The sequence below is a fragment of the Chelonia mydas genome, chromosome 3 (assembly GCF_015237465.2).
Source record: "Chelonia mydas isolate rCheMyd1 chromosome 3, rCheMyd1.pri.v2, whole genome shotgun sequence".
NCBI classification, from domain to species: domain Eukaryota; kingdom Metazoa; phylum Chordata; order Testudines; family Cheloniidae; genus Chelonia; species Chelonia mydas.
Window position 1 is genome coordinate 198,653,996 of NC_057851.1, and position 24,431 is coordinate 198,678,426.

The 24,431-nt window shown below is 40.1% G+C and overlaps 1 protein-coding gene across 6 annotated transcripts in view; it reads right to left on the reverse strand.

The window, feature by feature from the left end:
• RALGAPA2 (Ral GTPase activating protein catalytic subunit alpha 2) overlaps positions 1 to 24,431 on the reverse strand; it is a 302,141-nt gene that overhangs the window by 204,119 nt on the left and 73,591 nt on the right. For 3 of the 6 annotated variants that reach the window (XM_043544129.1, XM_037896234.2, XM_043544128.1), the window contains exons 15-19: positions 19,694 to 19,931; positions 17,392 to 17,556; positions 9,712 to 9,852; positions 5,460 to 5,597; positions 3,310 to 3,407 (exon numbers count right to left, since the gene is read on the reverse strand). In XM_043544129.1, coding sequence (XP_043400064.1) covers positions 3,310 to 3,407; positions 5,460 to 5,597; positions 9,712 to 9,852; positions 17,392 to 17,556; positions 19,694 to 19,931 — 780 coding nt within the window. Of the gene's footprint in view, positions 1 to 3,309; positions 3,408 to 5,459; positions 5,601 to 9,711; positions 9,853 to 17,391; positions 17,557 to 19,693; positions 19,932 to 24,431 lie in introns of all 6 variants that reach the window. The other 3 variants (XM_043544131.1, XM_037896233.2, XM_043544130.1) reach the window with 2 other exon arrangements.

Here is a 24,431-nt window from a genome sequence, read left to right on the forward strand (position 1 = left end):
AAAGCAGGGGAGGAGGGTTAATCTCTTACTCCCACCACCATTGCCTTTGCCTGAATTGGGTAAAGAAACTGTAGCAGAGCAATACGTAGTGTTCCCACTTTGCTCGAGCCAAGTGTGCAGTCTCCATGTTGCTTTTAGACTACACCCACTTAAGAGCAGCGGACCAAACCAGAGTTTCAAACTACATTCATCAATTTGATATTGCATTGCACTTCTAACAGTATCAGCAGTTTCAAGCATCAATTATTTCTGCTGTTTATTCAAAATTAACATGAAAAATTAAAAAAAACGTGTCAGTCAGAATGCTGACATACACAAAGTTTTGAAATAAATGGCCGATGGTGCAAATTGTGCTGAGAAAGGCATTTCTCTGAACACTTCATGAACGATCAAACATTTGTTTAAGTACTATGCAATTCGGTAATGAATATAATTCATTTATAAGACGGTTATAAACTCTGTGTTTATAATATTATATATCAATCAAACAAACAGAGTTTATAACTCTTATAAATATATTCATTACCCAATATATTTTATATATATATATATATATATATATATATATATACACATATACACATATACATATATACATATATACACACACCCCCACCCCTCTACCCCGATACAACGCGACCCAATATAACACGGGTTCGCATACAACACGGTAAAGCAGGCCTCCCCCCCACCCCCAGGGTCTGGGAGGCAGTAGCTGTGGGGGGGCACTTTTGGGGGCCCCACAGGCCCAGAGTGGCCCGGGTGATTAGCAGGGGGCTGGGAACAGCCCGCTCCGCTTCCCTCGCCCCGGCCATGTCACTTGGGGGAAGGGATCCTCCCCAGCACTCACCAGCAGCGGCAGAAGTGGAGCAGCACAGCCTCAGCCTGCTCCACTCTGCCAGCTCCCAGTCACGGCGCTCCGCTTCCCGCCGCAGGTGAGTGTGGGGGGCGTCCTTTCCCCAACCTCCCCGCACTCACTGGCAGCGGGAAGCTGAGCGGGGGCGTGGATAGGGGTCGGGGCAGTAAGGGGACAGGGGAGTTGGGTAGGGGGTGGGGTCCTGGGGGTGATTAGGGACGGGGTGTCTCTGGAGGGGGCGGTCAGGGGACAAAGAGCAGGGGGAACAAAGCAAGTTCAATATAATGCCGTTTCACATAACGCAGTAAGATTTTTTGGCTCCCGCGGACAGTGTTATATCGGGGTAGAGGTGTACACACTCACACACACACACACACACACACACACACACACAGTCTTTATATGTTGCTTTATGTAATCTTCACTATAATATTTCCATAAACGAGTGTTACAGTCTGATAGTATTAGAAAATGCACAATATTCATAACAACGTAAGAATGGCTATACTGGGTGAGACCAAAGATCCATCCAGCCCAGTATCCTGTCTACCGACAGTGGCCAATGCCAGGTGCCCCAGAGGGAGTGAACCTAACAGGTAATGATCTACTGATCTCTCTCCTACCATCCATCTCCACCCTCTGACAAACAGAGGCTAGGGACACCATTCCTTACCCATCCTGGCTAATAGCCATTAATGGACTTAACCGCCATGAATTTATCCAGTTCTCTTGTAAACCCTGTTATAGTCCTAGCCTTCACAACCTCCTCAGACAAGGAGTTCCACAGGTTGACTGTGCACTGAGTGAAGAAGAACTTCCTTTAATTTTTTTAAACCTGCTACCCATTCATTTCATTTGGTGGCTCCTAGTTCTTATATTATGGAACAAGTAAACAACTTTTCCTTATTCACTTTATCCACACCACTCATGGTTTTATATACACCTCTATCATATTCCCCCTTAGTCTCCTCTTTTCCAAACTGAAAAGTCCTAGCCTCTTTAATCTCTCCTCATATGGGACCCCTTCCAAGCCCCTAATCATTTTAGATGCTCTTTTCTGAACCTTTTCTAATGCCAGTATATCTTTTTTGAGATGAGGGGACCACATCTGTACGCAGTATTCAAGATGTGGGCGTACCATGGATTTATATAAGGGCAATAAGATATTCTCCGTCTTATTCTCTATCCCTTTTTTAATGATTCCTAACATCCCATTTACCTTTTTGACTGCCGCTGCATACTGCTTAGACTTCTTCAGAGAACTATCCACGATGACTCCAAGATCTTTCTCCTGATTCATTGTAGCTAAATTAGCCCCCATCATATTGTATGTATAGTTGGGGTTATTTGTTCCAATGTGCATTACTTTACATTTATCCACATTAAATTGCATTTGCCATTTTGTTGCCCAATCGCTTAGTTTTATGAGATCTTTTTGAAGTTCTTCACAGTCTGCTTTGGGTCTTAACTATCTTGAGCAGTTTAGTATCGTCTGCAAACTTTGCCACCTCATGTTTTACCCCTTTCTCCAGATCATTTATGAATAAGTTGAATGGGATTGGTCCTAGGACTGACCTTTGGGGAACACCCCTAGTTACCCCTCTCCATTCTGAAAATTTACATTTATTCCTACCCTTTGTTCCCGGTCTTTTAACCAGTTCTCAATCCATGAAAGGATCTTCCCTCTTATCCCATGAGAGCTTAATTTAAGTAAGAGCCTTTGGTGAGGGACCTTGTCAAAGGCTTTCTGGAAATCTAAGTACGCTATGTCCACTGGATCCCCCTTGTCCAAATGTTTGTTGACCCCTTCAAAGAACTCTAATAGATTAGTAAGACATGATCTCCCTTTACAGAAACCATGTTGACTTTTGCGCAACAATTTATGCTCTTTTATATGTCTGACAATTTTATTCTTTACTATTGTTTCAACTTTTTTGCCCGGTACTAACGTTAGACTTACCAGTCTGTAACTGCCAGGATCACCTCTAGAGCCCTTCTTAAATATTGGCGTTACATTATCTATCTTCCAGTCATTGGGTACAGTAGCTGATTTAAAGGACAGGTTACAAACCATAGTTAATAGTTCCGCAATTTCACATTTGAGTTCTTTTAGAACTCTTGGGTGAATGCCATCTGGCCCTGGTGACTTGTTACTGTTAAGTTTCTCAATTAAGTTTCTCTGCGATGACTTTATCGTCTTTAAGTGCTCCTTTTGCATCTCGATCGTCCAGGGGCCCCAGTGGTTGTTTAGCAGGCTTCCTACTTCTGATGTACTTAATACTTGCTATTAACAGCTACAGTTTAATTCCAATTTCTATTTCATCAATGGGATCCACAAACTTAAAATTTCAGTTATCCTTTGTAAACATTTATATTAATAATTAGAAATGAAAAGTTCTTAGGATCTTGGCAATTATTAGAACTTGGATCAGAGTCTATTAATTTTGCCTTACGTGTTGGGCTTCATTTTCTTTCTTCATATATCCTTTCTTGTCTTGAATGGATTTGGAATCCACACAATTTAAATTCTGCGAACTCTCAGTCTTTTTATCTGCATAATCAAAATTTTAACAAGTAAACAAATGAGACAAGAAATACAGACAGTTAAGGAAATGAAGCCTATGGGCTAATTCTAAAACAATTCAAAACAGCACTAAATATGTGCATGTTTTTCATCTTTCCAGTATTTACAGAGAAGTGATTGAATATGACACACTCATATGATAGTGTAGGATTGTTGTGGACTCATTTATATTGTGAAAGCATTCAATTATGTGGATAATTCCCTCATAAATAGTGTAAAAAACTGCAGTTTGGGAATACAACTAAAATCTTTAGCTGTTGTGTGTGAAATGTAAATGCAGTGCTAGATACTGGAAATGACAAGTTACACACCAATCACAGATATTTTCAGTGGCTTTCATTGTGAGACGAACTCTGCTTCAACACAAATGATATTCTACACTTCCAAATGACAATTGCCTAAAGCCAAATTGATTTTTTACAAATTAATAAAAAACAAGACTCTTGTCAAAGATAATTCAGTGCCTGTGAAAAGTGTTGGAACAACAGAGCTGGAAAATGAAGTTATATTTCCACAAAACAGATACAGCACATAGAATGCGCACTCAAGATTCCCAACACATTTCCACTAATGTTACCTGTCTGCCGATACTTCCTTTCTCGGGAATAGTAGGTAAAATATTATCAGGCTACGTGCTAATGGCAAATCAATTATACAATTAAGTCAAATATCTCACTAAATTGCTCAGTGTCCATTTATGAGGCCCTTCAATAAGGCAGGTAAGAAAGTTTGCTTGACTGTTCCCTACACTTCTTAGATGAATGGAGGGCAAATGGATGTAGCCAAGAGTATAGTCAGCATCACAGCAGATAAACCCTGGAGGAAACATCTCTAAAACTATATAGGTAAATTATTAGCCAATGATAGCTGTCTTTCAATCATTGGTACCTACTTAAAGCCCTGGTCTACACTGTAGAATTACTTCAGTATAACTACATTGCTCAGGGGTGTGAACGATCCACCGACCTAAGCACCAGTGTAGACAGCCTTATGCTGGCAGGGATCTAGCCGATGCAGCGTTTTAAGTGTAGGCCTGCCCATAGTATAAAGCACCTGTAACTAACTCACGTGGAAGGTTGCAACATATTCTCCTATAAACAAAACATTATAAACAGGAAGTTTGTATGAATGCTCTTGTCCACACTGGGGAAGAGCAACAGTTCACTGAAGCTATTTTGAAAACTGGTCAGCTCATTAAGTTTACCAACAGTACATAATTAATGTAACCACTGTATTCCTCTACAATGGGGAGTATGTGCAAAAACAATTGCTTATGTAGCGAGAAGTGCTAATGTTCTATTGGTGACCACTCTAAGCTTACAGCTATATGGAAAATTAGGACATGCAGTTCATCAATGGTTGCCCAAGGAGTGGAAACTGTAGTGTTCTAATGTGTTCACCAAGTCATCTAACCATGTTAAGAGTTCAAATTAATTAACACTACCAAGTCCTCCAGTATAGAAAAATACAATCATTGCACTACTTTTTTGCAAGAGATAAATTACATTTTAATTATGATCACTAAAGCAGAACTTGTTTTTAAAGTATGATGGTAAAAATGAATGGCTCTTACCTACACTACAGAATCCAGTGATGCTGAATTAGGAGCTGCCCTGGTAAATTAAGTCCTAATTTTTCTAATGTAGCCAAAGACTAAGGTTAAATATACTTTCCTTGGCCATTTTTAATGCATCTTCAAAGGGTTAAAACTAACATTTTAAGTGAGATATACATACTACTGAAAATCCTCAATGGGTGGGTGTGTGGATGGAGACATTCAGAGGTATTATTTTAGGAGCATGATTGTGTTATATCTAAATTTATTATTTAATAAAATAGGGTTTGGAACACTGAAAAACAGGATTTATTGTACCATAGCTTAAATGAACAGACATTATGGCATAAATATACATTCATACAATAGCAATGGGACATTTTTCCTTCCTATTCACAAATGTAGTTTAATGAGATTCAAAGGCAGCTTAATACAGTATAGCCACTGTATGTCACAAAAGTTACCTTGAAAAAAATCAGAACTAAATTGGTCTATAATGTCTGAAGTGCTACTGCTTCGAGTTAGTTGCTGGTCCTGGTCTGCAAAGAGGCCACTCGACTCTGGTCCTGTTGTATTTTCTGATTGTTGAGCTTCTTCAACTTCTGCAGATTTCAATTAAAATAAATTGTGTTACAAGGATTCTAAAACTCTTTGCACATTTACTACACACTAACATAACAAAGTCAGGTGAAAAGATGAACAAGCTAAATATTTAAAACACATAGAAATTATGAGAATAAAATGAAAAATTTCAATTTTAGTTACCAAATGCTCTCCACAACTGAAAAAAAATTCATTAAAAAAATGTATTCCAGCAGCAGAATTAGGAAGAGGTTCAGAGAAGGGAAACTCAAATTATTAGAGTCATAGAGTGGGTGCTGAGGGCCAGAGGTATGTGGGGTTTTTGTCTCAAATGGAGAGAGATTAAAAAGACTTAAGACTGTTAAGTCTAGAAAGGAAAAGGGTGAGAGAAGATATATAAATTAATGAACAGTATAAAGAAGACTAATTTGGTGTTCCTATTTACTTTTCTCATAATAAAGGAAAAAGAGGAAACTTAAAAAGTCAACAAATTCAAAATTAATAAAAATAATATATATATATATATGTTTAATAAACATCTTGCATAACTCTCCAATGGGACTCACTTCTAAGGGATTTGATTCAGAAAAATAGATTAGTAAGTCTCAAGCAGTATTAGACATTCATAACAATAAGTAGGGGGCAGGTAAAATCTAGGGGCAGAACGTTCTCCCCATTCCAACTGACTCCCTCATAGCCTATTCACTTAGGTATACCTTCCTCAATCATCCAGCATTCATCACTGGCACAGACTGGACACTGAACTAAACAGACCATTGGTTTGTTCACGTGTTGCAACTCAGACTTAGGTGCCTCCATAGACATACAGGAGGGGGATCACCTTTCCTGCATTCCTTAGAATGTGCACAGAAAGCTGGATCCTTTCCTGCGGACTGATGAGATTTGCAAGTTGGGAGAAGAATAGGAGATATAAGGAGCAGCACACTGACGGGGGTGGGGGGGGAGATCCCTGTCCTTCCAGTGGATCGTCTCACATCCATAAGAGCAATACCTGCACACCTTAGGAGGTACACAGGAGGTCCACTCTGCAGGTATTAGCAAATTTATACCCCTCCCCCTTCCCTAAACTCCCTACATGCAGGTGCTACAAGGAATGTGAGGTTCTGTTATTAGCCTTATGAGATAGGTGGGCAGAGCTTAAAAATATCCAATGTCCTGTGAGCCATAGCTTCCTCTTCAGTGGCCAACCAAACCTTCCTAACCTTAGAAAACTTGTTCTTTCTTGATGAGCAAAATCTGAAACATTAGTAACCTGACAGGCCTAATAAGATTGTCAGTCTTTGGACAGTTCTATCTGGGCTGGTGACCCTGAGGGCCAAGAAAATCTGCCAAACCTAATAAAACCATTCTCGCCCACCAGAATCCTTAAGGGATCCCAATTAATCTATTAAGGCTTATGAACGATTGGACCCCTCTATAAGTCTACTAAGGCATGTTAGAAAATCCTCAGCAAGTGTCCCAACGATATTAGCAGGGTTAGTTAAGTATAAGCAATAGTCTCTGCCTTGGTGGGGACTGGATAGAGTTTTTAGCTTGTTAAACATTTTAATTTACCTATTTTTTATTTATTTAACTGCCTCAACGACAACGTTAACTTGGTTCAGGTTTATGTTGCCAGGAAATTTGTTTAGCTTGTGCATTACCAATGTCAGAAACTCTGTTCAATATATATATTAAATATACAAAAAGAAAAAAGTTTAGAGATTTAAAGCATTTTTAAAAATTACGTAAACCATAACTAACACACTCTCTCTCTCATTCCTTCTCTCTTTATAAGACAGCAAAACCCCTTGCCTGACAGTTTCTTATAGGATATCAAATATGCTTGACGGGAAAAATGGAGACTCAGTTTTAAGTTTTAGCTCTTGGGTTTAGGTATTAAAGTCTGATCCTGTTTCTTCATAAGATAGAACAAGACAAGCACACAAAGGTGAAGAAAGAAAAGGATAGCAAACGTAGCAAAATTCAGCATCTGTCTCTGTCTACAGCTGTAATTCATTTGCTGCAAAAGTAACATGAGTAGCACACAATCTTATTAGCCTCTTCGGGATCTGGCAAAACCAGAACTGGACTACGGTATCATTTTATCTTGCCTCTCTGGATACAGCAAAAGATTGCATGGTTTGATTTGTCCTGGCAGGTTAAGCTGAACTCTCATTAGACTGAAGTCAAATAGATAAAGAGAAGAGAGAAATATGAGGGGTCAAGTGGGGGAAAATGGAAACTAACACACAAGCAAAGGAGTGACAGCAGGAACTTTAGGTTCATATCTCAGGAGTTAGTCAGAACACAATTGTGGAGATGATTCTTTTTGACTAGTCAGAATTTCTCCCGGGAACAAGAAACAGAAGACCTAAGATTTTGATGGTAAGGTCGTGGGTCCTAGCATGTGGTAGGGACAGGCCTGGCAGTGATGCTAGTTAATGCTCCCTGCCACGCCTAAACTAACAGTCAGCTCTTTCCTAGAAAATGTCCCAATGGCATAGCAAACATATCCTATCAAAACTGACTCATCAGAACAAGTATCCAATGATTCACATATGCACTCTTCCTCTCTTCTTAAAAATGTTTTTAAGGTCTCTTGCTAGGGCAATTCCTTGGGAGCCTTGAAAATCCTACTCAGAATCTTAGTTCAGACAAATGCAGATTACACCATTGATTCCAAGCTCTGGTTTCTTCAAACAATGTTACATAACAAGCATATAAGTTACACTGAACTTTCCATCAGCTTTCAACTCACTGTGGGACAATTCAAGACCATCCCTGAGAATTCAGCACAACTCTTCTCCACTCCCCCAACCCTTCCTTACTCCTCCACTATGCCTTTCAAACCTTTGTCTGTTGGCACCTTTGTTCTGCTGCCCCTCTTCATGCCTACCTCTCGCACATCTCCTAAAGTCTACAAGAAGTGAACACCAAAGGCAGTCTGCAGAAGGGAGCAGTGGGGCTAGCAGGGGATTGTGGTGGGGATCAGAAAAAAAAGGAAGACATTCCCCTCTCCACACTCTGTTGACCACCCCACCTTTGAGGGTTAGTTTATAAATGAATTGCCTGATTCACTTCAATTTTAATAGAAAATAGCCTAAATTTCACATTGATAAAACTCTATTAGTTGCTTTAGATGTCGAGGCCTCTCAAAAGCAAGAATTTACATTTTTATTGAAAATAAAGCTTAACTCTCCAGCAGTAATTTAATGGGTCTATTTTTAGTTCAATGAAGTGGTCAAGCTTGTCTCTTTCACCAACAGAAGTTCATCTAATAAAGATATTACCTGACCCAGCCAGTCCATATAATTAATGGGAAAGCAATTAAATTCAGATACATTTTAATTTAGTTACAAAGGAAGACATACCTAAATAAACTGTAGGTCAAGATAAATCCTTAATGTTTAAGTGTATAAAACAGAATAGTTTGTGGGGCTCCAAACGTCTGAACAAAAACAGAAAAATGATACCGTCTAGGCCTTGTATGTTTAAATATTTTTTTGGTAATAAGAAGCATAGATAGAAAGATTTTTTGTTTCTGAAATCAGGATCCCCAGGAAAATGTCTTTAGAGGCAAAATTTACAATTAGCATTAACTTGTGTGACCTCATTGTTAGGTTGACAGTGAATGGGATTTATTGTCAAAAAGCTGTGGCTGGCTGGATTTCTCCAGCATGATTTGTTTTGAAGCATTAGGCCCAATCATTCAAATAGCTTTGGGAATATTTTCCCTGAAACTACTCCAAAAAAGAAATATTTAAAAAGCTTTTGTTCTCCTCTTCCTCAAAATGGTGCCCCATTTTGACAGTAAGTACAGTTCCAGTGACCCAAAAATAAAAATCACTAGAATTATTTAAATATCAGAACTTACCATCCAAACAAAATTTGATAGTGAACATGAGATAACCTTATGATTAAAGAGGAAACATCTCCCAAGGACGACAGAATGCTGCTTTAACAACAGAAGTTGTTACTGATTAATTATAAGGGAAGGAGAGAGAGAGAGCGCCGTGTAAACCATACTAACGCACAGTACTGTAGAATAATTAAAGAGACAGAAAAAGCCAGCAACAGCAGTTTAAAAAATATAAAGAACATTTAGATACAAGGTGGCTTTAAGTACAGTACCTGAAAGTCTGTGAGAGCAAGAAGTGTAAGAGATACCAGGTAAGAGAGAGCTCACAGTGTGAAGCAGAAGAGGTACACTTTTAGTGGCTGGCAAAGCCTCATAAAGATGAACACAGTTGCTGATAGACTGGCTTCGCTTAGCTTCCAGGGAAAAATAAAGTAATAATTATGTTAAAAGAACAGTAAAATATAGGAATTTTTCTAAGGCTATTCTTTAAGTGTCATGGCAAAATAAATGCAACACACATCTGAAACAGTTCTTTAACATAAATATTCAGAAATCCTACATAAAAATGAATTCCCATACAGTAAACGTTTGAATGTGTTGGAATAAAATTGCCACATAATAAATGTGCATTAATCAGCAGAGTTTTTTTTCTTTACAAGACTGTGAAATCTTACAATACCATATCTTCCCATAAATCCATTTTGTCAATTAACATACTGGTTATCTTACTAAATCTTACTCAGTAACTCTGTAAAATTATGATGTGCCACCACTCTAACCTATCCCAAACCTTTGTTTAATACTTAAGAATTTTAGAAAACAGAAGAGAAATATATCCAACGATGTGTGCATCTCAAAACTAAATGAATGGGAAATTTCTTCCTGGATCATTTCTTTTCTGTTATCTGTCTCTCTCAATTCAGAGATGTATGGGCTCCTCTCTGCAGTTCTGGAGGTGGTTCAACATTGTAACACAGTCTGTGCAGGCCATGCCCCTTCTCTGGCTTGCCACCAGACAATTCATTCCAATATTGTGTACAAACTCTGAGAATATAACATGCAACATTAACTTCAAAGCCAATCAGTAAACTATGTATAGCGGCCCACGAACTGTAAGTATAAAAATTAAATTTTGTCCCTTGGCTAAGAAGCCATGTAGGGAAGGTAGAAATGTGGAAGACGCTGCTAGCAGAAAGGAAATGATCTGTTAAGAAATTTCCCATTCTGCAGCCTCAGCTTCTCCACAATTCTGAGGTGTATGGGAAGTAGCAACCAGTGAACATAAGTAGAGAGGGATAAAGAAATAGACTGAGATAGGGAAAGTTTCCCCCGGAAATTAAATATCAAACTGGCAAGCTGTTTGTGGACCATCGCACGCAACACGACGGACAGCAAGTCTGCAGAGGATAGCAAGTCCACATTCTAGTATCTAACAAAGGTGTTAACAGAGGACCTTGTTGCTGCCCTGCAGATTTCCTCAGTGGACGCAAAAGCTTTTTTCTGTTCATGGTGTCACCAAAGACCTTGTGGAGTACGCCTTGATTCCATCAGGAAAAGGTTCACATGATTCATTGTATGACTCTGTGATGCACAATTTGATTGTCCAAAGTCCATTTTTGGCACTTCTGATTAAAGAAGATAAAGAGCCTGACCTCCTTGTTAATTTGATGCTCATGAAGTATATTTTTAGTGCTCTAGGAGCATCTAGATTCTGCCATAGCCTAAATTGTAGGTCAGGGGAAAAAGATGGGAGGACAATTTCCTGCAATGCATGGAAAGAGGAGTTCACCTTTGGTAAAAAAGCATCTAGATTCTGATATCACAGCAGTCATACAGCACATTCTTGCATGCCTCAGAATCATGTACAAAGTCTGTCCCCACTTTGATATTATTTACATTTATACACAAAATAAAAAGGAGCATCCATTCAACGCTCCAGGTGCCCCTGTCATAAATTACAAAAACATTAAACTGCCCACAGAACACCTTCAGCACTAGAATCTCAACCTTATGCCAGCACTCCTTATGGGGTCTGCTGGGTTAGAAAATCATCCAATTCAAGGAGAATTTTTCCTCTGCTGACAGCCATGGTGCAGAGCACTGACTTTTTCAATTTTGGGGGGCTGCTTGCCACCCGGCTCTGCCCCCCTCCACCCCTTCTCCCAAGGCCCCACCTCACCTCTTCCCACTCCACCTCTTCCTGCCCCTGCTCCGCCCTGCATCTTCCCACTCCCATTCCGACCCCTCCCCCGAGCATGCCCCGCTCTCGTCCCCCCCTCCCCCTAGCGCCTCCTGCATGCTGCTGAACAGCTGATCATGGTGGGCGGGAGGCGCTGGGAGGGAGGGGGAGGAGCTGATCAGCAGGGCCAACAGTGGGTGGTGAGCACCAACTATTTTTTCTCCATGGGTGCTCCAGCCCCAGAGCACCCAAGGAGTCGGCGCCTATGCCGTGGTGACATTCAGAACTATCCCTCCTCCTCCACAACTGCATCTATGCATACAGGAACAGTCCCCCCACTCCATGAAGCTCTTGCAACTAACCCACAGTGCAGCCAAACAGTAGAAAATTATACTAATGATTTTGTTTAAAGTTTTGGCAACTGAGGCTTCAACTTCCAACTGGCCATTATAATGCACTGCAGCATTAACCTCCAGCCCTCTCCTGGACAGTTCAAATATATTATGTTCATTATTCCTTTAAGGAACAAACAAACAACAAGGCACCTTACATGGAGTTACCCAGTCACATTAACTTGATAAAACAGCAAAACAAATTTACGAACTAACTGAGTACAAGCAATGAGACATAAGAGTCAGAAATGGTCACAAGAAAAATAAAGATAAAATGCTTTCTAGTGCCTAACTTGAACTATATTAAATTTAAAGGAAAATTTCTCACCACGTCTCCAGCAGCATTACTGACTAAATACTTCAGGTCAGGACTGCTCCCCCACAGTCCAACAGCTGCTTCTTTTGTCTTCTAAGGTGCAAAGAGTGAGGAAAGGGAGGGAGGGAGAGGTGTCTTGGGTTGTTTACCCCTTCTTTTTATTGTGTCAGTCCCTCTTTTAAAAGCATTTCCAGCTGAGAACCAAGAGACAGGGAATCTGGTGGAGGAAGGAGACCTCATGCTATTTCTTTGCTAAGATGCAGATCTCTTTGTCCCTGTCCCCTTCCTTGCCAAAGAATGGCCACTTGATAGGTGGTGGCCCACCAGCTTTGTTGACACGTGGATGGGGCATCAGCGTACCTTTTGTCTTTGAGAAACTGGTTTAGCTACTCCTGAGACTTGCCTGGGAAACACACTTCAGCCATGATTTCAGATTATATGAATAAATTTACATATAATGTTGCTACATGCATTTTACCATGATATTACTGCTCAGCAAGTTATGAGTTTTCAAAAGATACCTCACAAGGCATGCCCTGTACAAAGATTATTACATCAGGTGCAGGGTGTGAATCCAGGGGTGCATTCCACCACACTTCCCCCCCTTATAAAACTGCAGTAGGGTTAGCCAAGAAAAAAATATTTTGCACAAGGCTGCAAGAATTCAATCAGAATGTGAATCTCAAACATCTCACACTCAGAGCGAGATTCATACCCTTAGACAGCAAACTACTTGCTTGCCACCAAGTAGTCTTTCCTTACTAAGGACAGGGAATGTTTCTGGTCTGAGTGACCACACTCAAGAGTTAAAAATTTCTTTGTCGAGTATCCTAACTCTTATCTTCAATGGGATCTTTTGGAAGGAAGTCCCTTGTAAAGGTGTGACTGTCTTTCACTGGTAGAGCTAATGTTGCACCAACCTTAGTTTCCCCAAACACATTAAATTTCCATATACTCTTATAAAATATTTTAGTTTAAAACATTTAGTTTTAATGAGAAGACCACCTTCAGATCTTACGACATCCTCAAATGAAAGGGGTACAGGAAACCCTGTACACTATCTACCATTCTTGAAGGCAAAGATTTTTTAAATTTTTATTATTGAGTTCCCTGCAAACCACTAACTGGCTTCCATGCTTGGGAGAGTCGTGTGTGTTTTCACTGACAGTGTCTCAGAGTTTAATGCCAGAAGGGACCATTAGATCACCTAGTCCAGGGGTCTCAAACACAAATGACCACGAGGGCCACATAAGGACTAGTACGTTGGCCCAAGGGCGGCACCATTGATTCCCGCCCCAGCCCCACCTCACCCCTTCTGTGAGGCCCCTTCCCTGCCCCTATTCCAACCCCTTCCCCGAAAGGCTAAATCTATGCCTTTAGGATCTAGAAAGCTAAATCCTTTCCAACATCCAGGATATGGAATTGTGAGGTTTCAGAAGGACAGACTGGTTAAGATGTAAATCCAGTGTAACCTCAGGTAGGATCCTGGGAGTTAGATGTAAAGAGATTTTATCATGAAAGAACATGGTATAGAGGGAATCTGCTCCAAAGCTCCAATCTCCCTACCCTATGAGCCAATGTGATAGCAACTACGAAGACCGTCTTCATAGATAAAAGAAGAATGGAACAGGTAACTATTGGTTTAAATGGGGGTCTCGTGAGGGGGTCTTGTGAGGTTCCAAGAAGGAGTGTGGTTTCTAATGTGGGGAAAGAGATTATGCAGACCCTTAATAAATCTGGATGATACTGGGTGAGCAAAAATGGAGAATCCCTCCACCGGGGGATGGAAGGCTGATACAGGAGCCAGGTGAACCTTGACTGAGCTGATGAATAATCTGGATGTCTTCAGATCCAGCAAGTAATCCAAGATGAAGGAAAGGGGAACCAATTCAGATCACAGGTAGCAACAACCGCAGCAGTGGATGCATCTCTTCCGTTTCTGCAGGTAAGCAGTGCAGGCAGATTTCATTCTGCTGTGTAATAACAGCTGCTGCACCTCTCTGGAGCAGGAAACCTCTATTTATGAGAACCTCCAGGAGCCAGGCTCTGAGATGTAGAACCACCAAATTGGGGTGAATCACGTGACCCACATTCTGAGACAGGAGATGGGGAACTTGATCAGTGGTTGTACTCAGAGCTAAAGCAGGTAATGGTACCAAGGTTGTCTCAGTCAGGTAGGTACTTTGAAAATAACTCTGGCCTTGGCCTGCCTGATCCTGTTAATCAACCTTGGAATTAGGGGCATCAGAGAAAAGGCAGGGAACAGACTCCTTTTCCATGGAAAAAGAAGGGTGTCCCCCAGGAAGCAATGACTCAGACCTCCCCTTAAACAGAAGAGAGAATACTTCCTGTTCTTGGAGGTGGCATAAAAATCAATCTCTGGCTGTCCCCATCTCCGGAATATGTCCTGGAGGACCTGCGGGTCCAGCTCCCATTTGTAGTCATGGGAGAAGTGTCTGCTGAGCGCATCGACAGTGGTGTTCTGGATGCCTTTAAGGTAAGCTGCTGAAATCTGGATGTGGTCTCTTCATCTGGCTCAGAGGACAATTGCAGGAAACGCTCCATTGCCAACAAGTCTAAGCCTTATCTCCCTGTTCTTCCTAGACTTCCTGGACTTAAGGGCTAAACAAAAGGAGCACTTCTGGGAGATATGGGACTCTCCCAAACAACGGAGCCACCTGGAATCTCCATCGCTCACTGGCATAGTCTCCCGGCAGGAGAGGCAACATTTGAAGCCTGGCAAACCAGGCACACCCCACTAAGAGAAGACAAGTCTCCCTGAGGAAGAGAGAAAACAGTCCTCTCACCAAAACTAAATATACTAAACTAACTTTAATAGAAAAAGTAAAGAGAAAGGCCAAGTATGCTCTAGGCAGGCACACTACTGTTGTGTGTCAGGCCGAGGCTGTAGAGAAAGAACTGAGGGTTGTTCTTCCACACACTCCTCTATAGCCTCAGAGTCTGCCACGAGGAGGCATAGGGTACATGCGCAGAAGGAACAGGCACAACTAGCTAGAAATCGTCAATCAAGGGCTCAAGTGGCGCATGCGCACCTGGAATGGAGCACTAATAGGGACACTACTTGACGAAGAAACTGAAGTTATAACAAAGTGGTTAGGAGAAACTGAACCACCAACTTGTTTCTGTTATGAAAGACTGAATTTCTGGTGATCTGACCAGGAGGACAGGGCCTAGTCCTGGAGCCTCCAGCAACAACGTTTGACTGTCTCCAAATTCAACAATGAGCTACCCGTTTGTTATGAATGAGGAGAGAAGCTGTGCAAAGGAATATCCTTCACTCAAAAGCAGTAATGAACATCTGCTGTGGCTGCTGCTTTGAACTGGAATGAGCGGCACTTGTGACCATCATATCAGAGAAAGACAATCTACTATCTGAAGCTCAAAACCAGGCTGCTGGAGTGTTTGAAAACCCTGTATTCTCTTCTGCATCTCAGGACTCAGGGACACTCTTCCATCAGCCTCATTCCCTGACCTGCTCTCACTTTCCTCTTATTTTTCTCATTTTCTCTCTTTCTTTATAGAACATACAAGAGAAAAAAGAAACTGGTGAACACCGAGCTACTGTATATACATATTGAGCTATCGTACATATTTATTTGGCCATATTTTCAAAAGTGCGGGGAACTCAGCACTGCTGAAATTCAGATAACTTATTCGGGCACCTAAAATATGGATTTAAGAGCTTAATTTGGGTACCCATTTTTTAAAACTTGCCATTATGCACAGTGCTACAGATGTATATTTCACTTTAGAGAAATCACAAAACAAATTTTAAAAAGGTCTCTATATCGAGAAAGTGTAAGATGTAATAAAGTATACAAAGGGATATAGATATGGATGTTAAGTACAACTAAATACAAAGAATTCTTATCCTGGTTAGCTTTATTAGATAATGATGATCATTTTTAAAAAGTTGACATTTTAGAATTATTAAAATAAGAGATTTTTCTTAGGTTGTAAAAGTGATAGACTATGCCAGAACTATTTATTAACTGTTTGATATTTTTACAGTTATAAAAATACAATATTTTGTGGAAAATGGCTTAGTCTTGCAGCTCTTTTTCATTGACTGTAGTAAGTGAATTCCCCAGTAATAGGAGGTATTATATATTTCCTAGTATTCTGTAAACCTCTCATTAATTTACTTGCTTAATTTACAGGTACTAGAACTGTTCAATGAAACTTCAAAGTATTTCTACACCTCCATATAATGTTTACCAAATACTAAATCATGTAGTCCAGAATTTAGTATATACATAAAAGAACCTATTCATAATGAATACACTAAAATATTTTCATCCAGAATCCTTCACCAAAAAAATCCAAGGGTGTTTTACAATTCAGATCTGGTAAAACAGCAAGGTGGGAGAAAAAGATTATTGTGAACACATATTGTATTTTCTGGCTTTAAAACTGTATCTTAATACTACACTAACAGGATTATTTTGCACAGAATATATGTAAACATCAGCAGGACATGATAATCTGGGTATCTGTACCAGTGCTTGAAAGTCTGAGAAAAGTTTTAAGGAATGAAGCCAAAGTGTCTTGATTCACTAGTGAATGCTGAATTTTCCTGGGAACAGTGGCCTGGAATGACGTGAGTTATTGCTTTTATAAAAAATTACTTTAAATATCTGAAAGGTAGTCATGCTGGCTAAAAAGTCCCAGCTTTTACAAATACATTAGTATAGTATATCTATATAGTTTGCAATACTTAGCCAATCATTCTTTATTATCTAGCCCATTTAATAAAAAAACCACACTCAACAAAATATTAAATCATTGTGTCCTAACCTCAGTAATCAATAAATCTCTCCTATTTTATATAATCATAGTATGTTTGACTAAAAGGATTCCTGAAGTAAATAAAACTGACCTCTCTTTCTAGGTATAAGAAAAGTGAAGAAAAAGATTTAGAGACAAATTTGCAAACATTTATTCCTAATTAAAAGTCACGAGAGGAGATTTTAAAATAATTTCAGTTTTATAAATGTTGATCTTTCAATTTATAATTAAGATGTTAAAGCAGCCAGTGCCTAACCTGTTGCTCTTTGTCGGACTATGTTTCTTGCTTTTTCAATTCCTGGTGCTCCAGAGGTAGTAGCACTCCTGAATCTCATTGGTTCCGCAACTTCAGGATGACTTCTCCAGCTTAATGAAAACGATCGTCCCATTGTAGTTGTCTTTTGAGGATCTGAGATGCCACCTTTGAGATAGAGCAAGCAAAAGCAACATCAATCTAGAAACATTTACAATTAATGCTATGCTTATTTCATACTACATAGAGTTAAGTGTTTCTACAAAAAGGAACTAAAATGGGACAAGTTTTAAACCTATTATTTTTGGCAGAAAAATATTATTCAAAATAATTTAAGAGATGCCAACTATGGAGAAGTTGTTCCACAAAGCTTATGTATTACAATTCCTCCCATTGTTTCTTCTTTCTATTCATTTTCTCAAATAACAATTATTTGTCACTTGACCAGAACCCAAAGTGTCAGGACTTAATCAAGAGTCAAAATAGGTTTTTACAATAACACCATACTGTACTGCGTATTCCTTGATTTAAATTCAAGAATCAAGTCACTGGCATTGAGAGTCCACCTTGCTCCACCTATTAGACATCCTGAAAATCAGGGAGTCGAAGTGTTAAGTTTAATCTGTGACCAAATCTAAAAATAAGGGTGCTAAAAGTTGAGAACCTGAGAAAACAAACTGATTTCAATGGGTGCTGCTGAGTGCTTGGCATTTTTGAAAATCAGGCCACTTATTTAGATGTCTAACTTTAGACACCCATTTTTTAATAATCTTGGTCTACATGCTTCTAAACCCTATTCCTTTTATGGAGGTAGTAGAGAAAACTAAACTCATCACTAGACCTAAAAGCTTGTTAGTTACTTTTTCTGAATCTCAGATTATTCATGGTCAGCACCCAGGGATAGCCTTTGGGAGTTGTGAAATTGGACCTCTAATTTTTGAGGGAGATCCCAGAACAAATAAGGACTTGAGGTAAGGGATGGACAGTGCTGTCATTAATCATGTAAGGTCAATGCAAGCCTCTCCGTGGTTAACAGCCTGCAGTTGAACTAGCTCATGTGCTGAGCTACCAGTGAGGCTTCTGCCCATAACCGGTGACATTTCAGTCGAGTTAGGAGCAGCAACCTAGTAAAGCAGATAGTAAATACATAAGTGAGAGCAAGGGATTCCTGTGTTTTAATCCTGGTTCTAATATTAACTCTCTATATTGTCTTGGGCAAACCTTAGGGATGAAATTCTGTGCTGTACCTCTAAGACACAATACAGACCTTGCAGCCCAGAGGGAGGAGATGCTAAGATGACTAAGTCACCTTTCCACCCTCCTGATCCTGAGTTGCTTCAGAGGCTAGAGAGGCCTCTGGTGTAACTTAGACAACCCTAGGGGTCTGCCTAAATTATGGCAACTTCCTGTGACTACCTTATGGGCAAAAAGAATAGGAGTACTTGTGGCACCTTAGAGACTAACCAGTTTATTTGAGCATAAGCTTTCGTGAGCTAAAGCCCACTTCATCACTGCAGCACTGTATCCCTGCCCCCATAAAACATGCTCCTCCTGGTGTCAGCCCTGACCCCTGGCTTGTGAGGAAGTCCTTGCAGGACAGCCTTAAGGCTATCTTCCACAGTGCCTTTGCCAGGTGAATAGCCCCCTGGCCAGTTATAGTCTATAAGACCCTCTATGCTGCTCTGGCACTTTTACCCAGCATAAGAGGGTTGGTGCAGGGAAAAGGATCTCACCTTGGGTCTTTTTGCCCTAGTTTTCCCACCTGTAAAATGGGAATTACATTTATCTACCTCAGAGCACTCTATCCATGTTCACTAAGATAGTTCAATTAGTTAATTATTGTAAATTGCTATGAAAGCGGTGCTAAGATTCACAAGACTGCACACAAAATCCTCCACTGACCCCCAGACTCTTACTTAAACAGGTTTATTAAAATAAAATGCAATTATATGAAAAAGGATTTCTAGTGTTGGTGGCTATGCGCAGATTCCTGCACAAGCAGCTGTGCTCCATTCCTACTACCGCAGCGGAGGCTGGTGTTGAACCCCTAAACATCCATCTACATTTTTAAAAAAGTTTTTATAAAAACAGATCAGTATAAGTATCTTACTAACGCAGATGCTCGATTTTTTTGCATGTAATAATACTAAGTAAAGTAAAATGGAGTGCATTTTTTCAAATGAATCTTTACAATGTGTAAAGAACCATAATGTTTAAGTTACATCTGAAAATCTAATATAGTCCAACTAAGTTTGCGTATCTTAACTTATTTAACATAAAATACACTAAAGAAGAGAGACTTTACCTTTGCCTCTTTGTTTTTTTTCCTTTTGCTCACTTAGTTTATCCAGTGGTAAGTTTGTCATTTCAACTCCATACACCATTCTTGCTAACACCACCGTTAGAGAATCCATGATGTTGGCCCATTCAGTTATCAGCTCCTCCCAGTCAGTAAGGGAAGACAGTATGCTGAGCAGCTCATCCCAGAGTTCTCGAGAAATGTAAACACTCAGATTTGCTCGGATCCAAGCCACAATAAGAGTCTGGGAAATAGAAAAGCAATGACATTTTGTACATTTCTAAAAAGCACAGAATTAAAAATTTGGAAATGTATGTCCAAAGACCAAGAGAATTTAGACTTTTGTAACAGCTTTTCATATTTTTAATTTTCAGTCACTAAAATGAATTGTCTTTCTTTCCTTCTGTTATTCTTTACTTTCAGAATTTGCCACTTCCTGAGGCTGTTACTGAAAAATGATCAAGAACTACAAACAGAAATCATGGTTTCATGGGAGTTAAATGAGTTTAGCATCTAACAAGAAAAGAACTATAAAATAGGACCCCATGTATAAAGAGACAAAATTCTGCAACAATAATGCCCCCTTATTTCAGCAGCATATCAGGACTTAATTCTGCGTGGGAGAGGGGGAAGATCAGGACTTCTGTCCATGGAATGGAAAAATGGGAAGGAATAGCTCCTCTCCCATCCCCTCTAGGGATTTTCTTTCACTTGATTCTACCTTCCTTCCCCTGCTTCTACAAGAAAGGAGACTGCCCTGTCTTTCTTTCCTCACCACCAGAGCTGAAGAGCTGGCTGGTACTGTAACAGTACGGATACAGGGCACTAAGAGCTGAGGAGACTACTAGTAATTCAGGTTTAGCAGTCACCACAAGATCACTTAGTCCTGAAAATAATGTGGGTGCCAGGATGTTAGTGCTGGGAGAATCAACAGGGTCGGCACTGGAGCTGAGGAGAATACGTCATCAGCACTGTGTGAGGTGATGTCAGTACCAACAGATTGGTATCAGTGACGTGCAGAACATTGTCTCAAAGGCTACCAAGTGTTCTCAGTGATGGGTTTTTGCCAAGGTGTCAGAGGGACTCAATTTGGACCTTTTGGCTGAGAGGTGAGGTGATTTATGCCCCGTTTTACTAGGTTCCAGTAAGGGTAACCTAGGCCTGCACTCACTGTGGAAATAACATTCGTTCCTACCCCTTTCAGATAACTGAGTGGAGGAGGACTTAGCTTCCCTACTCCTCTGATTGTAGAAAGGTCTGAACTTTTTTATGAACCGTGAGCCTTGGGGTCTTGGATCTGAGCTGCCACTTCCAGGAGCACTAACTGTGGACACCTGTTCAGGCCTGGTAGGCACGTTCTCTCTGGTTCTGAGGAGACTCTCATAGAGCACTCCTAACTTGTGTGTCCTCCTAGACAAGGAATGACAGATTGAGCATTTATCAGACATTTGCCTCTCAAATGCGCATCATTAAGTGGAATAGCTGCGTCACAGGAGGGACAAGTTTTAGCCTTCTTTGCCCTTTATGCCTTCCGATGGAAGGGGGAGATACAATGGCACCCAGGGCACAGGATTGGCCTCAATGGACACTTCTGACCAAAAGAATTTGATGAAGTGTGTGTGGGGAGCATGCACACCAGAAGTGGAATACACATGCACAGTCACTCAAAGAAGAAAAGACGAATAATTACTTAAGATTTCAAGTAAATTATTCCATTTAAAGAAAAGGAGTACTTGTGGCACCTTAGAGACTAACCAATTTATTTGAGCATAAGCTTTCGTGAGCTACAGCTCACTTCATCGGATGCATTCAGTGGAAAATACAATGGGGAGATTTATATACATAGAGAACATGAAACAATGGGTGTTACCATAAACACTGTAAGAGTGATCACTTAAGGTGAGCTATTACCAGCAGGAGAGCGCCGGGGGAAGAGGGGATAAACATGGGGAAATAGTTTTACTTTGTGTAATGCCCCATCCACTCCCAGTCTCTATTCAAGCCTAAGTTAATTGTATCCAGTTTGCAAGTTAATTCCAATTCAGCAGTCCCTCGTTGGAGTCTGTTTTTGAAGTCTTTTTGTTCAAGAATTGCCACTTTTAGGTCTGTAATCGAGTGACCAGAGAAATTGAAGTGTTCTCCGATTGGTTTATGAATGTTATAATTCTTGATGTCTGATTTGTGTCCATTTATTCTTTTACATAGAGACTGTCCAGTTTGACCAATGTACATGGCAGCGGGGCATTGCTGGCACATGATGGCATATATCACATTGATAGATGTGCAGATGAACAAGCCTCTGATAGTGTGACTGATGTGATTAGGCCCTATGATGGCGTCCCCTGAACAGATATGAGGACACAGTTGGCAACGGGCTTTGTTGCAAGGATAGGTTCCTGGGTTAGTGGTTCTGTTGTGCGGTTGCTGGTGAGTATTTGCTTCAGGGTGGGGGGCTTTCTGTAAGCAAGGACTGGCCTGTCTCCCAAGATCCGTGAGAGTGAGGGTCAATCTCTCTGGTCACTCGATTAGAGACCTAAAAGTGACAATTCTTCAACAAAAAAACTTCAAAAACAGACTCCAACGAGAGACCGCTGAATTGGAATTAATTTGCAAACTGGATATAATTAACTTAGGCTTGAATAGAGACTGGGAGTGGATGGGTCATTACACAAAGTAAAACTATTTTCCCATGTTTATCCCCACCCCCTACTGTTCCTCAGACGTTCTTGTCAACTGCTGGAGATGGCCCACCTTGATTATCACTACAAAAGGTTCCCCCCTGTAAGGGACTGTGGAAGACTTTGTTACGGCCTAGCTTGGGAACTTCTGCTTTCTCGAGGCCGCCCGGTCACTGTAGGACATGGGAAACCAGCTGTAACCAGCTTTAGGCCGGTTCCATCTGCCCTGCATGGCCCTTTGCCAGGTAGCAGAAAGCCCCTTTAGGAAAGTACCTAATTATATATTCATAAGCTGTTTCTGTGTAATGCTTATTATGGCTCGCTGTTTACCCTTGCGTTGGACTCCGTCCCAGGCAAAGCACTGGTGTGCTGGGTTCTCTGCCTCCATGACAGCAACGCTTGGAGTCCCCGTTGCAGGTGTGTCACTAACCTTCAAAAAAGCCAATAACTCGCTGCTTAGCTGCGTGTGGGTCTCCTTTTCCAGAGTACCTCTGCCGGCCTGCGGTGCTTCGAACACCTTGGCCCAGAACACCCCCACACCCCCGCTCTCCTGCTGGTAATAGCTCACCTTAAGTGATCACTCTGGTTACAGTGTGTATGGTAACACCCATTGTTTCATGTTCTCTATGTATATAAATCTCCCCACTGTATTTTCCACTGAATGCATCCGATGAAGTGAGCTGTAGCTCACGAAAGCTTATGCTCAAATAAATTGGTTAGTCTCTAAGGTGCCACAAGTACTCCTTTTCTTTTTGCGAATACAGACTAACACGGCTGCTACTCTGGAACCTGTATTCCATTTAAGAAATCTAAATACAACATAAAAAATTAAAGGCTGCAGAAGCTAGTATGGCCCCAGCAACCTTTAACTCCAACATGGAACTTTTTTTAAAAATACAGTCATTTTAAAAAATTGCTATAAATTACATTTACATTAGAAATTAAATGCAGTTATATGAAAAACTCACGTTCATACAACTGTACTATTTTTCAGATGTGGCTCTACTGTGACATCAGTTAATAATTAGCAACCCTTGCTTTACTGCAGATATTAATTTAACCAGTTTGTGGAAAGTACAGTTTGAAACAAAATTCTAATGGAAAAGCACAGCCTATGCAGAAAATAAACATATAATAGCCAGAAGGTGGTGCTAGAGATCCAACTTTTCAAAGCTGAGGATGCTGATTAAAAAAGATAAAAGGTTACATTTGTTTTTATATTTTGTCTTGAGCAATGTTTTTATGTCATCAAAAACAAGAAAACTAATTTATTTTATGTGTGTTGTTATGATTTTTGAAAAAAAAAAATCACAGAAAAAAATTCCTTTCCAACGCCTCATTTTCTTTTTTCGATTGATTTCTGAGTATAGATGCATTAAATTTTATGACTTAGTTTTCCTTCCCTTCTGCTTGTATTCTTTTCTAGAAAAATACTTGATTTGGCTTAGTGGATGTAACTTGAATGATGTTATGAAATTAAAAGAATCACAGTATCCTGAAACTTTGTTGATGCTGGTACACACCATGTTGTGCCACAATGTGCTATTTAAATTACCTTTGTTTTTTTATTTTATTTCTGACTACTTTCATAAGCCATAAGAAAATTTATTACAAAAAAGAAAATAACCGTGATTGGTAGGGGGAATGTTATTCTCAATCTCCTATAAGATTATTTTAATAAAGGAAATTAAAATTACTACTTTGATGGGGGAATTTCAACATCATTTTAGTAAGGAATAGGTCACTCAATTCACTTGTAAATCCAGGAATATACATAGACCAATTTGGTGTCTAAACATTTTAAATAATATGACTGATACCAGAGAATTCTCTAAATCTGAAATTATTAGAAACAGGCTATCTACAATGAGAAAATACATCATATATCCATCAATTTAGGAGTCCACATAGACCAATTTACACATAAGATAAAAGTTGTCCTATTCACATTGAGGTGACAGACTAATCTCGAATAGCTTCTGACATGTAATACCCAACAGTTTATAAAGATACACAGGTAAGGCACCCAAACAAAATTAACTCTGTCCTACAATGATGTCACAAAG